This window comes from Zonotrichia leucophrys, chromosome 19 (genome assembly GCF_028769735.1).
Source record: "Zonotrichia leucophrys gambelii isolate GWCS_2022_RI chromosome 19, RI_Zleu_2.0, whole genome shotgun sequence".
Lineage (NCBI taxonomy): Eukaryota > Metazoa > Chordata > Aves > Passeriformes > Passerellidae > Zonotrichia > Zonotrichia leucophrys.
In genome coordinates, this window is record NC_088188.1 from 4571492 (window position 1) to 4586197 (window position 14706).

The 14706-nt window shown below is 46.4% G+C and overlaps 1 protein-coding gene across 6 annotated transcripts in view; it reads left to right on the top strand.

Annotated features, from left to right (window-relative positions):
- The window catches only part of COL26A1 (collagen type XXVI alpha 1 chain), a 169741-nt gene that overhangs the window by 112423 nt on the left and 42612 nt on the right, over positions 1-14706 (top strand). For all 6 annotated transcript variants that reach the window (XM_064729384.1, XM_064729383.1, XM_064729388.1 and 3 more), the window contains one exon: positions 12157-12218. In XM_064729384.1, the coding sequence (XP_064585454.1) occupies positions 12157-12218 (62 nt within the window). The remainder of the gene's footprint in view (positions 1-12156; positions 12219-14706) is intronic.

Here is a 14706-nt window from a genome sequence, read left to right on the forward strand (position 1 = left end):
GTTCTCTGGTGCAGGCTTAATTTTAGTCATTCAGCTTCCAAATGACACTCTGATTTTAGAATGTGGGCTAAACCCTTTGGAAGTGTGGGACCAGGCAGCAAGGCAGAGACAGTATTTCTTGGATGTGGTTATGGGCTTTTTCTGCACCCTGGTCATCTGCATCTCAACATTTTGAGATTGTCACCTCAGACAAGGTGGGCTGGTAATAACAGTGTTATATTTACCACTGGGAGGCTTTCAGAAGTGTGAGCTGCTGCTGTGTTTCCCAAAGGCACAGGAAGGTCTGTGTGTTTTCTTTCACACTGCAATGTTCCTCCTAAGCACTGCAGTACAGAGAGAGCTGCAGATGCCTCTGGCTGCACTCAGGCACTTCCAGCCCTTCCCAAGGTGGGTGTCTCTGCCTGGCCTTTGCTATTGGCTGTTTCTGAGGCTTCAGCCCATTAGAAACTTCACTTTCAGGGAGTGAAGTGGAATTTAAGCTATCTGAATACGGTCCTTTGTGTCAAATCAAGTGATTTGTTAAAGTGAGGCCAGATTTGTGGGGAGAATCAATCTTTTTTATTAGATCAACTGATGTGGAAAAAGCAGACAAACTTGCAGGCATATTAACCCCTCTGCTTGCCTGTGTTTGTATTTCAAGAATGAGGAGACCTGTGTGCCAGGGGAGGCTGTGCTTTAGGCTGTTCCTCAACAGTCTTGGTCTCAAGACAGGCATGGATGGTATTTTTGGGTGTGCTTGTACACTTTTTGGGGAGAAAGCCTTTTCTCCCTCTGTATTTGGACACTAGATGTTACTACAGAACAAATAATGGGCTCTGCTCTGCAGCTGACTCATTGTGCAAGTCTGGGGCTAATTACTGAATCCCTGTGTGCCTCCATTTCCATCTGTAACATGTCACAGATGCCCACCATTCATAAATCCCTTTCAGATTTCCAGATGAGGTGCTGTGTAAGTGTAGACCAGCATTAGTTTATGCATATTGTGCTGGTGGATAACACAAACCACATGCAGCAGAGGAGCCTCACAGATGTGTCTCCTTCCCCTGCAAAAGGCAAGGCCCAGGCTGATGATTTAGCACAGCACTAATTGGGCTAAAATAGGAGATTGCCTTTGTCCTGATGCAATTGTCACCATTCAAGTCCTCATTTACCAATGGTTCTTGGAGGTAGCCCAGTGCTTCCCTTTGAGCTGAGGAGAGCTCAGTGCCTTGCCTTTGGCAGCACAGCAATTGCCAGCAAACACCCCCTGTGCCCTCATTCCCCACCTCTGCAAAGGGACTGGGCCATGCTGTGGTGGGAATGTGCATCCTGCTCGGCCTCCAGCTGCACTTTGCACATTTTGGCTGGCATTTCCTAATCTCCAAACAGAGGCATTTGTTTGCAGTGCCACTCCTGGGTGTTGCACACCCAGGAATCCCCATTTATTGATAAGAAAAGCTGTTCCCATGGCTGCAGGAGAGTGAGGGCCTGGCAGCTGTTCAGCATTAAGTCAGTTCTCAAAGTTTAAAGGATTTGTGGGCTGTGATGGCTTGGGTTCAGGCAATTAACTCTGGTGAAGTGCCTGAGAGTGTCTTGCAGACACATTTCATGGAGAAAGATGAACTTAAACAGTTAAGAGCTTTGATTTGATGAAGTGCCCTCAAGTTTCTGTATGGTACTGTTGGGGCTAAACTCAGTGGGTAAAAGACCTAGGAGCTCTCTGACTGCAGGAGAATTATGGTTGTTGCTTCCCATTGCAATCTGGCCCTGTGCTTGTTTTAAAGTGCCAAAATCACCCCTGTTGCCAGCAGGCACCAGTGACTGTGCATTGGCCTCTAAAGCTTGATCTGTGTCATTTGAAAGCCATACTTGGAGCTTTTTTGTCAGTGTATTGTTGCCTGGTGCTCAGAAGTGACTGTTGAGGGTGTGGGGTTGGAGGGATGGAGGTGTCTCTGGAGGTATCCAGTTCCTTCTTGGTGTATTGCAGGCAAATTGCACCATTCTGAGTTTATCCATTTTGGACTCTTCTCCCTGTTCCTCATCAGTGCTCAGAGGGAGGGTCAAAATTCATTGTCAGAACTCCACAGCTGTAAAAGTAACATAATATTGAGGCAGAGTGTGTGGGGTGACAGGCTGGGAGAGAAGATTGGATGACAGCCAGCCTTACCCAATGCTTGCCATGCTCCAGAAGAAATCTCCCCACGTGCTAGTCCTTCATTCATGGGTCTGAACTTGCCATTTAAGGCATTTTAAATGAGAGTTTCAGGGTGGAATCATCTAGAACCTCAAAATGAGGCTCCCCCAACTGCCACCAGCATGAGGGCTCTTGGGGACATGCTGTTTGTCACAGGGCAGAGAAAGTGCAAATAGGCAAATGGTGATTAAAGGCTTGGTCCCACCAGAAAGTGAATAGATCCCCATGTTTGGGAAGTGTTTACTGAGGTTTTGATTAAAACAACAGAATGCAGAAATCCTGGAAAACATTTTGATTATGAATATCCTTTGTTTTTTTTTGAATCTAAAATGAGTTGGAGATGTAGCTTCTCCAGAAGAGTTAAAAATCTGAAGCTGAAACTGAAATGTGCCTGGCTAAGCCCAAGCAGATATTTCCTCTACTAATTTTCCTTCACCCAGAAGTTAACAAGGCAACAACAGAAAACAAACCCAAACAAAAAGCCCTTTGCACAGCTCTGTGCTCCCCAGTAATGGGATGCAAATGTTATTACCTTTTTCTTCACATGATGGAGACCAGAGGATGTGAGGGATTTGCTGGGTCCCCTGAAAGCCCAGTGTCCCTGGGTGTCCTGGAGAACAAAACCACAGCTGCAGGGAGATGTGGGAAGGATTGCTCTTGCTGCTGCTCACATCTGTAAGGACCATGCAGAGCTCAGGGGGATTTAGATAAAGGGTAACAGCAGCAGGAGGCAGAGTGAGGGTGCTTGAGGGATGTCCTGTGTGACGGTGATCACAGGGGTCTGAGGATGAGGGAAGAGACGAGGATCTGACTCCATGTTTCAGAAGGCTTGATTTATTATTTTATGATATATATTATATTAAAACTATACTAAAAGAATAGAAGAAAGTATTTCATCAGAAGGCTGGCTAAGAATAGAGTAAGAAGGAATGATAACAGGTTTGTGGCTCTGGGCTCTGTGTCTGAGCCAGCTGACTGTGATTGGCCATTAATTAGAAACATCCAACATGGGCCAATCAAAGATCCACCTGTTGCATTCCACAGCAGCAGATAATCATTGTTGACATTTTGTTCCTGAGGCCTCTCAGCTTCTCAGGAGGAAAAATCCTAAGGAAAGGGTTTTTCATAAAAGATGTCTGTGACAGACCTGTAAGCCATTCCAGCCCAGCTCCAAGTGCTCACTGGCCTTGTGCAGGGCTGGGGTTATGGGTGGGGGCTGTGGGGGCACTTCAGAGCCCCAAGGAGGGAGGGAAGGAGTGGGGGAGAATGAACAAACCATGGTGTGGTGACCCTGAGGCTGAAATGCTGACGTGGGAAATCAAACCTTTGCAAAAGTGCCCCTGGCAATAGTAATAATAACAATCATCATCATCATCATTGTGCATTTGCTGGAGAAAGAATGTGCAAACAGTATTTTGATGCTCAGGGAGCCAAATTCTTCTGAATTCTGACCATCCTTTTCAGTGGCTTAAAGAGTTCTTTTCCTTATTGGCCTTTCAGCTGATTTTTTTTTCTTGGCTAAAGGAAGCCAGTGCTAAATGTTCAGGATGAGGAACAACTAGAGCTTGACTGAGCATCCTGAATGTCACAGGTTTGTGGGTTACAGGGACTTTGAGCAGAGAGGAGATGTCCAACCCTAGAGCTGCCCTGCAGCTCTGCAGCCCCAAGTAATAAAACTCAAAGCAGGGGTGGAATTTGAGGTCAGAAATCCCAACTGGAAACATGATGCATGTTTGCTATCTATCTAATGGTTAACTTTGGATGAGGTTCACTAAGGAAACCTTGCTTGTCTGGCTCTGGAGTGTCTCTATGAAACACAAACCCCAGCGCAGCACACGTTGCTTGGCTCCAGACTGTGAGAGATTCCCTGTCCTGTGTTACACAGGTGCAGAACCAATATTGTGAGAGTCCCTGCAGACTTCACTGCGAGCCTGATTCAGATGTTTCCTTTTGTCCTGTCTGCTTCCTTATTTCATCTTACACTGCACCATATTTTGACTGCATTTTCCCTGTGATTGCTTCTCCCAGCAGGGAGAAATAGTCTGGTTTGTGAGGGATGTGAAGCCATCTCAATGTGAAAGGCAGTTTTGAGTGTAGTGGAGTTTCTGTGTGTTCTTCACTGGGTCCCATGGAGTTTCTTTCCATGTCATACAGCAGGGATTGAGGAGAAATGAATGCAGCTCAGTGATGGTGGGATCAGACATGGGATTTTGGCATAGTGAGGACTGCACTCTGTAGTGTTTTCCCTGGGAAGGAGCCCCAGGCCCTGTGGACATCCTGCCCTCAGCTTCCTTTGCACTGCATCTCATTTTCTCCCAGAACACTTCCTTGTAGTCACTAAAACTCCTGATTTTCTTTTTGATTTTCCTTCAATTGCATTTCATTTGATGATACCTCCTTTTCAGAGTGTTTGTAAGACCTTCTTTTCTCTTTCTGGGATTTGAATGCATCAGTTTTGGCAAGCTTTGGTCCATGTCCCTGAACTTGCAGTCTGCTTTGTGAGGGATGTGAAGCCATCTCAATGTGAGAGGAACTTTTGAGTGTAGTGGAGTTTCTGTGTGTTCTTCTCTGGGTCCCATGAAGTTTCTCTCCATGTCATAGAGCAGGGATTGAGGGAAAATTAATTTAGCTCAGTGATGGTGGGATCAAACAAAGGGCTTTTGGGATTTTGGCACAGGGCTGGACTCACTGTAGTGTTTTCCCTGGGAAGGAGCCCCAGGCCCTGTGGACATCATGCCCTCAGCTTCCTTGGCTGGAAAACCTGTGGAATCCCTCTTTCAATTTGGGGACTTTCAATCTAGTTGAGATTTGTCTTGCTGTGAGAGGTTTCTAGATACATATTGTTCCTCCTACCTATTTTTCTGTATTTTCTGTCCTTTTATTTGCTGTCTGCTTTGCTGCCATGCCCTGTGAACCAGGGCAGGGTTTGTTTGGTGCAATATCAAAATTATTGAGTAGCCCCAGTGCCACCAGCATCACTTGGAGCTCCAGCATCAGCAGCTCCAGTCAGCAAGGCTTTAGCAAACATGCTGGACAGGTAAAATCTTTGTTTTCAGGGTAACTTCAGTCAGGCTGTGTTAGTGAAATGTCCTTGTAAAAATAAAGATGATGCATTTCTATCCAAAAATGTTGCATCAAAACCCAGCCATTCCCTGCTAAACCTCCCTCTGACAGATAGAGATGGCTTGGACATGGATCTCACAGCTGATGGTTGCCTGTGAATGAATGATCCTGATCAAATTCCAAATGCTGACAGAGCACCAGCCTCACCAGCAGGATGGGGAAAAGCACAAATCCCCAGGCTGAGAGGAACTGCGGATAAAATTAGTGACTGGGGTGGGAGTGTGCATGTGTGAAATCTTAAATAAAACAACATGAGTGTTTAAGAATAGACCTGGGTATAATGGAGGGGTTTTGGCTTCATTTGCCAAATAAAAAAAAATGTAAAGCAAAATTATTTGGGAGAATCTGAAATAGAAAATGTTAAGGTTTTGACACAGTGTAATAACTAAAATATGGGTTTGGGTCAACCAGAATTGTTTCTTTTGACCCAAACTAAACCATTTACTTTCACTTAAGACTATTTAATATGTTCATTTATTTTTAGTTTAAGTGAGATTTTAAAAAAATGCTATTCAAAACTTAAGGCTGAAACATTTAATTCAGAAGGTATGAAAAATAATTTAATAAAACCCCCTAGAGATAATATTGCAAAACTTTTAAAAATTTCACCTATTTTTTTCACTTGAAACAATGTACCAAATTTTGTGTAGCTTCTTGAATTGTAGTTTTTACTCCAACAACTTGGAGTAATTTGCATTTTGTGGTAAACTTGCTTTTCACTCAGTTTTGCTGAGGTTTTCCTTACAGACATTTCAAAATCACTGAATATCCTGATAATGAAAAAACATTTATTGTTTGTTTATGGGAAAAAAAGCGCCTTTTCCTCTTTAAGAAGGAAAAGAAGAAAGTAGACATGAAAATGAAGTATGAACACTTTACAAGAGGAAAGGATCAGATAGCAGTTCTCATAAGAAAGGAAATCTGAGCTGCTTTTTAAAGATAGCCAGTAAAGTTAAGGGGAAGGGTTGTTATAACAGAGATATGAGAGACATTGCAAATGGGGGAATTTTGGCAGTGATTGGGGTCTCATAGCAGAGATGGTGAATTATCTGGAATGAAGGTAAAAAGGCAGAAATATTCTGGAGGTGTTCTGTTTCATATTGATAGGCAACCTAATAACTCACAATTTCCAGGTGAAGATAAAACATTCCAGCCTGCAAAATCCTGATGTGAAAACTGTGGGAAAGAACAAACCCCCTTTGATCAAAGACACCATCTTTAAGTTTCTCTGAGCTCCAGGTTCCTGATGTGGGAGATGTTTTAATTGTGCTGATGAGCAGGATGAGGGAGATGTTGTGGGGCTCTGCCAGTCCAGAGTGGAACCTGGATCACAGAATGGTCTGAGCAGGAAGGGACCCCAAAGGATCAGAGTCCCACTCTTGAGTGAACAGAAGTGTAAATGCAGGCTGGAAGGTGAGGCTGTGGCCAGGCTGGAGCCTGCAAGGTGTGCCAGAACACAGATTTGGTGCAGCTGGACATGGGAAGTGTTGGGGAGAAGAGGCAGTGAGTGCACAGCCCCAAGGCTGCCAGAGCTCCAGGAGAGCTTGGACACCACTCCAGGGATGCCCAGGGTGGGATTGTTGGGTGTCTGTGCAGGGCCAGGAGCTGCACTGGATGATCTTTGAGTCCCTTCCAGCTGAGGATATTCTGTGGTTTACAATGCACACAGCAAATAAATATCAGGGCAGTAAAAACAGAGCGGTGGAGTCTTAATGATCCTACACTAAACAAAACTCAGAGAGCTTCCCCTTGCAGAAACAGCTCCTGCTCTGGCTTTACTGGGGCTGGAGCTGTGGCCAGGGTCAGAGCCCTTCCCTCCCTTTGATTGCTGAGCCTTTGCTCCTCAGGCCAGAGGCTACTGGGTGACAGAGGTGTCCATCCCCTCCCTGCCTGCTCTCAGCCTTTCACATGCTCAAACCCAGTCACACACAGCCTGCTCTAAACAAGCACAATTAATAAAGCCTATCTAGCCAACATCTGACTCTCATTAGAGGAAATGTGTTGAAAAAACAGATCCCACGTTGGCTGTGATTTATGGCTTGGGCCTGCTATCCTTCACAGGCACTGGCGAAAGCTTTTGCAAAGGGCCAGAACATAAACTACTTAAGGAAACTCAGTAACCATGTAAAAAGGCTGGAAGGGTCAAATCAGACAAATTAAAGAGAGGTGGAGATGCAGGCCCAGGCTGGCTGTCCCCCAGCTGGGGCCACCTAGGTAGGCACAGAAGATCCGTGTTCATATTTCTGTTGTGGAATTTGACTTGAAATTCCTCCTGTGGCTGTGTCAGAAAGTGTCACTGTTCTTTCTCTGGCTAAAATGTCCAATGTGTGTGGCAGTAGGGATGGAGGGGTCAGTGGTCTGGTGGTTTCTCTCAAGAGTGTCCAATAAAACATCAGTGCATGAGATCCTGGGCGCTCACTGAGTTAATGGCGCTTCCTATTTGGGAGTTTTGAGTTCATCTCTGTGCAAAGAAACATGGTGTGCTGGGTGAACTTAGCTGAGTTCTTCCAGAATTGCTCAGAGACTGCTCTGAACTTGTCCTGGGGGAAGGTGTCTGCTGAGAAAAGCTGCTCTCCTGCTTGCTTTGACAGACAAAATGTTCTTGCAGCTGGACCTTCTCGAGCTGTGTCACTGACCTGTCAGGGCAGAGCTGTGGCTGTGCTGCTGCAGGAGCTGATGCTGCAGTTGCTGCACACTCAGAGCTGTTCAGTTCCATGGAGCTGCTGTTCCCTTCCCAGAGCTCCAGCATGGGCTGTTGGCAGCTCTGGTTTGCTGCCCTGCCCTGGGGATCACCCAGCCTGTCCTCTGTGCATGGCCATGCAATGATCAGATGGAGAGGGAAGAGCTGCCAGGCAAGTTGTGGCACAAAAATTAAGTATTTTATTTGTTCCTCTGCATATATGTTACATTTGGTCCTTTTTCATCCTTTGACCTTGGAGCCTTTACATTAAGCTAACAATGGTTGAAAGGAAAGTGATCTTGGGAGGGGGGAAGTGCCTTGTTTGGAGTCTGAGCAGGTTGAAGCATGAGCTGCAGATGTGATTCTCAGTCCCTGGGCCTGCCTGTGTGCTATGCCCCATTGCACTGCAAGGTTGAAGTTTCTTGTAATAGTAAAATATGGTCTTGAAAAAAAATGGCTGCAAAGACTTTATTTGTTTAAACAAAGGCTTTGTGATTTCAGAATTCTCCCCCCTTTCATATGCTATAAACCACCTCCTCTGCCTCCCCTCTGAAACACAAATTTTGGAGCAATCCATCAAGAAAAAGAGAGACAGAGCCTTGATCCCTTGACTTCAGTTGAGCTGTGCAATTTATATCTACTGAGCATCTGGCTGTGGGGAAACCAAAAGCTCTTTTAATATTCTGCAGAGACTCTGGGTGTACAAATGAGTGTGGGCTGTCAGAGCTGAGAAATGGGGCAGAGGTGCCAGGAGGTTTTTTGCCTTCTCACACAAAACTGACCTGTGGCCCCATGCTGAAAGCTGGGCTGGTTCCTCTTTTACTGCTCTCAGTGCCACTGTGATAACTGTGCTGAAATCATCAGAGCCCTGCTGGTATCAGGCTGTTACCACACTGTCCTTGTTAGGAATTGAGTTTGAAGGCTTGAGAAGGTGAAGTGTGCAACTATTTAATAATGAAATTATGCAGAGCAGGAGTGCCAGGTTAACAAGGAACCTGAAGTCATCACTCTCTGCTTTAGGTCACTCTCAGGGGTGTATCCAGACTGGAAGCTCAGATCAGATCTGGAGTGCTCAGATCATCTCCTGTTGGCAAAGCTGCAGCACTGGAGGCTGATCTTTAATCAAAGATGGGTTGAAATATCAACTTTTGTGTCAGGGTTAAGGGGGTCACAGCTGGTACAGAGTACCTGGGTTGTTATTTTCCAGCATGTGAGGTCTTCCATCTCTTCTCTGCATTAGAATTTTCCATCCCTGCAGTTGCATTCCAGCTGAAAGGAGGAATGGGAAGGGAGAGAGGTGCTGGGACAGTCTGTTGTGGAGACAGACTGGGTGTCACAGGATATGCTGGTACTGTCTCATGTTCATTATCTCAATTATTTATCCTCCCTGCTGGAATATTTCTAAAACAAATCCTACCATGTGTTTTGAGGTTGGGATTCATAGAGTGAAATCACAACTCCTTTCTCAGGGTTTAGCTGGAAAAATACAAATCTGCCAACTAGGAATAGAAGAGAAATAAACTGTGGTTCTGTGTAGCAACAAGTGATGGATTTCTGCAGATATGGAAAGCGTCTGGTCTGCAGTCCCAGGTCAGAGAGTGTGTGCATTTGCCCCAGTGTTATATTTGTTCCATGAGAAATAATGATGTGAGATTCTCAAGCTCTTCTAAGTAACACAGATTGCTTCCACCCTGATCAGAAAATTCAGCTTCAGAGTCTCAGGCCTTGGAACCAGCAGCCATCAAGATCAGACACTAAATACTTCAGAGCATCATGCTTAGGGAAGATATTTATTAGCTCGATTTGTCACCACCGTTCTCAGTGTTCCTGCAAGGACAGCTGTGGATTCCAGCCCCTGAAGAGTTCTGCAGCCCTGAGCATTCATCTCTGCCTTCCAAAGCCTTGTCTGCCTGTTGGTCAGATAAATAAATGTCACATGGATTTGTTGGCAGGACTCTTGCCTTAGTAAGGTCTTTTGCATGAGGATATCCACTTTCTGGATTATTTAAATGTCTTTTGGGCCCAGTCTAAGTACCTTGGGTGTGGATCTGTGTTTCCAGGCATTTCACAACAGAAAGGATCAAAGATCAAATCCAGCCTGAACTTAAGTAGTTCTATTTCTGACCCAGGCTGTGTTTTCTGCCTGTTTCAACAGCACTGACATGAAGATCATATTAGTACAAATATCACATGCAGTGACACTGCTGGTTTCTCTCCTCTTCTGTCACTTTGTCCATTTCAATTAAACCTTTGCTGTTGCAAATGCACCTGAGGGGGCTCTTTGAGATGCTCTTCAAGAGCAGAGAGAGCTGCTGGACTGGTGCTGGTTCTGAAGCCTGTCCTTCCCCTGGGGAGCTGGTTGATTCACCTGTACACAGGAGTGGCACAAACCCCATTTTAATGAGTTCAGCTCTCCAGAGGGACCTGAAGTGCTCAGTTCATCTCAGAGATGGTTTCCAGGCAGTTCAAGTCAGTCTCTCTAAACCTGTGGGAGTTAACTAATATGTGCAAGCCAGCAGAAGTGAGAAGAGGACTCTGTGTTTTATTTGCTCTGTAACACATCTGGTGCCTCTCTTGGCTCCTGGGAGCACTGGATTTATTCACTCTTATCTTTCTGTGGGGATGAGCAAGATCAAAAGCCTGAAGCCAGTTCCATACAGGAACCAATTCCCTGTTTCACACACCACAAGCAGATCCAGACCAAACAAACCTCACCCATTTCCTTCCCCAGAGGACAGTGCACTTATGGCACTTGCATGTTTATGGGTCAATTCAAGCCAAAAGAGATTGCCCAAGATCTATTGCAGAAAATAAAAATAAAAGAAAGTCCATGTCAGTATTGACCTGTGAGGAAATCCCTCCATCTGAGTGTTCCTGAAGCATCAGATGCTTTTTCTGCAAAATGTTGTATATTATGAGGTGGAAAATCTATGTCTGGCTCCTTTGGGAAGCTACACAGCTCCTCACAGAGGGCCAGTGTGAGAATTCCTTTGCAAAGTGGATGCAGTGGGTTGCTGTTAGCACTCAAACAATCTTTTTAGCCTGTAAATCACCGGGGTGGAACAGCCCAGCTTCCTGTTCTTCCAAGCCATGCACTCAAATCTTTGTGTGGCTGGGAGCCACCAGGGCAGGCAATGTGCTCCACAAAGCCAGCAAGAGACTGGGGATGGAGACTGGAGAGCTCCCCTGGGGGCCTTGTGAAACAGGGGGCAAATCTTGTTAGGGGGAGCAGCAGAGCTCAAATATTGGGGTGTTCCCTCGGGGCAGAATCCATGTTCACCCATTCCTTGCCATAGGGAACCTTTGAGTTTCCCCTCCATCCTCTGCATCCCTGAAGCCTCAGGTGCACCTGAGCAGTCTGTAGGGGCTCAGGGACTACAGGACAACATTCCCAGCCCTGTGGAAGCAGCAGAGTTAAATACTTCTGTCATGGTGTTCACAGGGGTCTGAGGATGAGGGAGGAGATGAGGATCTGACTCCATGTTTCAGAAGGCTTGATTGATTATTTTATTATATATATTACATTAAAACTACACTAAAAGAATAGAAGAAAGGATTTAATCAAAAGGCTAGCTAAGAATAGAAAAGGAGTGGAAGGAATAACAAAGGCTTGTGTCTTGGACAGAGAGTCTGAACCAGCTGACTGTGATTGGTCATTAATTAGAAACAACCATATAAGACCAATCACAGATGCACCTGTTGCATTCCACAGCAGCAGATAATCAATGTTTACATTTTGTTCTTGAGGCCTCTCAGCTCCTCAGGAGAAAAAATCCTAAAGAAAGGATTTTTCATAAAAGTTGTCTGCAACACCACACCAGCGTGCACCAGTGCCAGGACAAGTGTCTCTGCCTATGACAGCAGGCCATGCTGGTTGGCAGCATGAAAAATCTTAAAACTGATTTTTATTTCATCTACCTTCTGCATTTTGGGACCTTCATTTCACACTCTGCCCCACTGAACATCACCAAACAAGGTTCATGTAACGTGGCTGTGGCTGTGAGCTGTGCACTGGATTTGGATATTTATTTTGCCTCATGACTGATCTTGACTGACTTTTCCATGATCCCTGGACAAAGGGATCAGCCTGGAGCTGTGTGTGAGCACACAGAGCAGCTGGCAGTGTGACATGGCTGTGTTTTGCTCTCTCTGTGACATGAGTGTGTTTTGTTCTCTCTAGAATGCATGAACTGCACCAGACTGGCTGACATGAGCGAGAGGCTGAACACTCTGGAGGCCAAGGTAAGGAGCTGCCTTTATTCTCCTGTTCCACCAACATTTCCAAGAGTTTCTGCTGAAAAACACATCGAGTTGGCAGCCCTGGATTGATCAGTGCCTCCTTCTCTCTCCATGGCAGTGACTGTGCCCCGGAACATGAGGCACTGTTTGCTTCTGACCCTGTTCCTTCCCCTTCCCACATGGCTGCATCCCTGCCTCAGCCCAGTTCCTCCAAAATCCTGCTCAGACCTCAGAAACACCTTGCCAAGTGTTGCCATCATGTTTATTTGTCACTGTTTGCCTGTCCCACCTGCCCTCCCTCTGCCCTGCTGTATTTCTTCAAGTACAATCCAGTCCTGCTTTCTTTATCCCTTTTTCTGAAGGGTGGGAGGCTCTCATGCATAGTTTAGTGGAGACAAATATTAGGGGGAGGCCTTCACATTTTGAAGTTGGTTTGTGTTTTTTTTTCTACAAATAGTTTAATTTCTACCTACTGGGATTCAGATAAATTGTTCCAGTCTAGCAGCAAAGCAGCTGAGTCAGCATTCCCCTTTGATCTGTGGTCCCTCCTGTGGCAGCCCACTCCTGGCTGCTACTTATCATGCTTTGGTCCCTTTAAGGCATTTACTGCTGTTATTATTCATTAACTGATGCTTATCAATGACATAAAAGAATTTAGGGAGAAACCTTTGTGGGGGGAGGTAGTGGTTGTGTGGTGTTTTTGAGGCCAGTACATGATATTGTGGTAATTTGGGAATTGTTTGGGCTGAAATGAAGTCTGGAGCCTCCTCAAAGCTTTCCCAGTTATATTTCACTGGAGGAAAATGAAGGAATATGGGGGGAATGAAGTTCTGGGGAGCAGGATTGTTCCAGTGGAAACAAGGGGTGTAGTGCAAAGGGCTACAGGGAGCAGGGGCTGGCACTGGGGGTCCTCTGGCAGGGCAGGACAGAGGGACAGGACAGAGGGACCCCTGTGTGTGCTGTCCTGAGTGCAGGTGAGCCACAGGCCTGGCCTCAGAGAGACGTGAATCAGCCCTTCCCTCCCAGGCTGGACCTTGCTTTGCTGTCCAGGATTTTCTGTGTGTGGCTGCCTGGAAAAGGACAAACAGAGGCTGTCCCGCCTGTCCTGTCTGTCCCGCCTGTCCTGTCTGTCCTGCCTGTCCTGTGTCTGTCCTGCCTGTCCTGTGTCTGTCCTGTCTGTCATGCCTGTCCTGTCTGTCCCGCTACCTGTCGTCCTATCGTCCTGCTGTCCTGTCTGTCCTATCTGTCCTACTGTCTGCCTGTCCTGTGTCTGTCCTGCCTATCCTGTCTGTCCCGCCTGTCCTGTCTGTCCTGCCTGTCCTGTGTCTGTCCTGCCTGTCCTGTGTCTGTCCTGTCTGTCATGCCTGTCCTGTCTGTCCCGCCTATCCTGTCTGTCCTATCTGTCCTGCCTGTCCTGTGTCTGTCCTACCTGTCCTACTTGTCCCGTCTGTCCCGCCTGTCCTGTCTGTCCTGCCTGTCCTGCCTGTCCTGTCTGTCCCGCCTGTCCTGTCTGTCCCGCCTGTCCTGTGTCTGTCCTGTCTGTCCTACCTGTCCCATCTGTCCCACCTGTCCTGTCTGTCCTGCCATCACTGCCCCTCTGGTGCCTTGTGCTGCTCAGCACTGCTGTGGGAACTGTTGGGTACCTGTTGCTTATTCCCCAAATTCTGGGACTCTGCCTGGGCCCTCCCAGGGGGCTCCCCTGACTCTCCTGAAGTGTTTTTGTATCAGGAAAGAGATGCACTGGATCTTTTCAGTCTTCAGGTAGTTGTTTAATGTTATCTTATCTAGAGTTTTGCATGCTGTCCACACAAGGCTCAGCACACTGGAAAAGCACCACAAAAATGGCCAACAATCTCTTGGTACAAGGGTTTTTAAAGCTAAACTATCCAATTAGGAACAGACACCCAGATTATTTCCCTTTTAACCCAATAACTGATCCCAAAGAGCTGCAATGCAGACTTTTCCACCCAATTACAAAATGCCACCCAAACCCATGGAGAAGGAGGAAGAAGAAGCATGAAGAAGAAACCCAGGATGACACCCTGTGCCCTCCATCTTTCTTCCATCCACAACATACTAAAAATCCCAAAACCTAAATTTCTCACCAAGTGATACACCTACACTACTCTCTATAATCTATTTCACACTTTTGTGGATTCCAGTCTATTCTGGAGTTTAGGAAACTTTCTCCATGAATGAGGGTCAAAGTCAGTGCTGCCCTGGGGGTCAGGGCACCCCAGAGCAGACAGAGAAATATCCCAGGTCTCGGGGTTTGCACAGGTAACGAGGTGTAAAGGCTGATGGCAGCTCAGCTGGGGCCTGGCAGGACTTTGGGGAGGGGGAAGGAGATTCCACCTGTCCAGACCCCTTTGGGAAGTCAGGCAGAGCGTGTTGTGTCTCTGATTTAGTGCTGCAGGCAGGCACTTGGTGCTGTGGCAGCACTAAGTGATGGTTTCCCTCCTGACTTCCCTCTGCTCCCACACAGACCCAA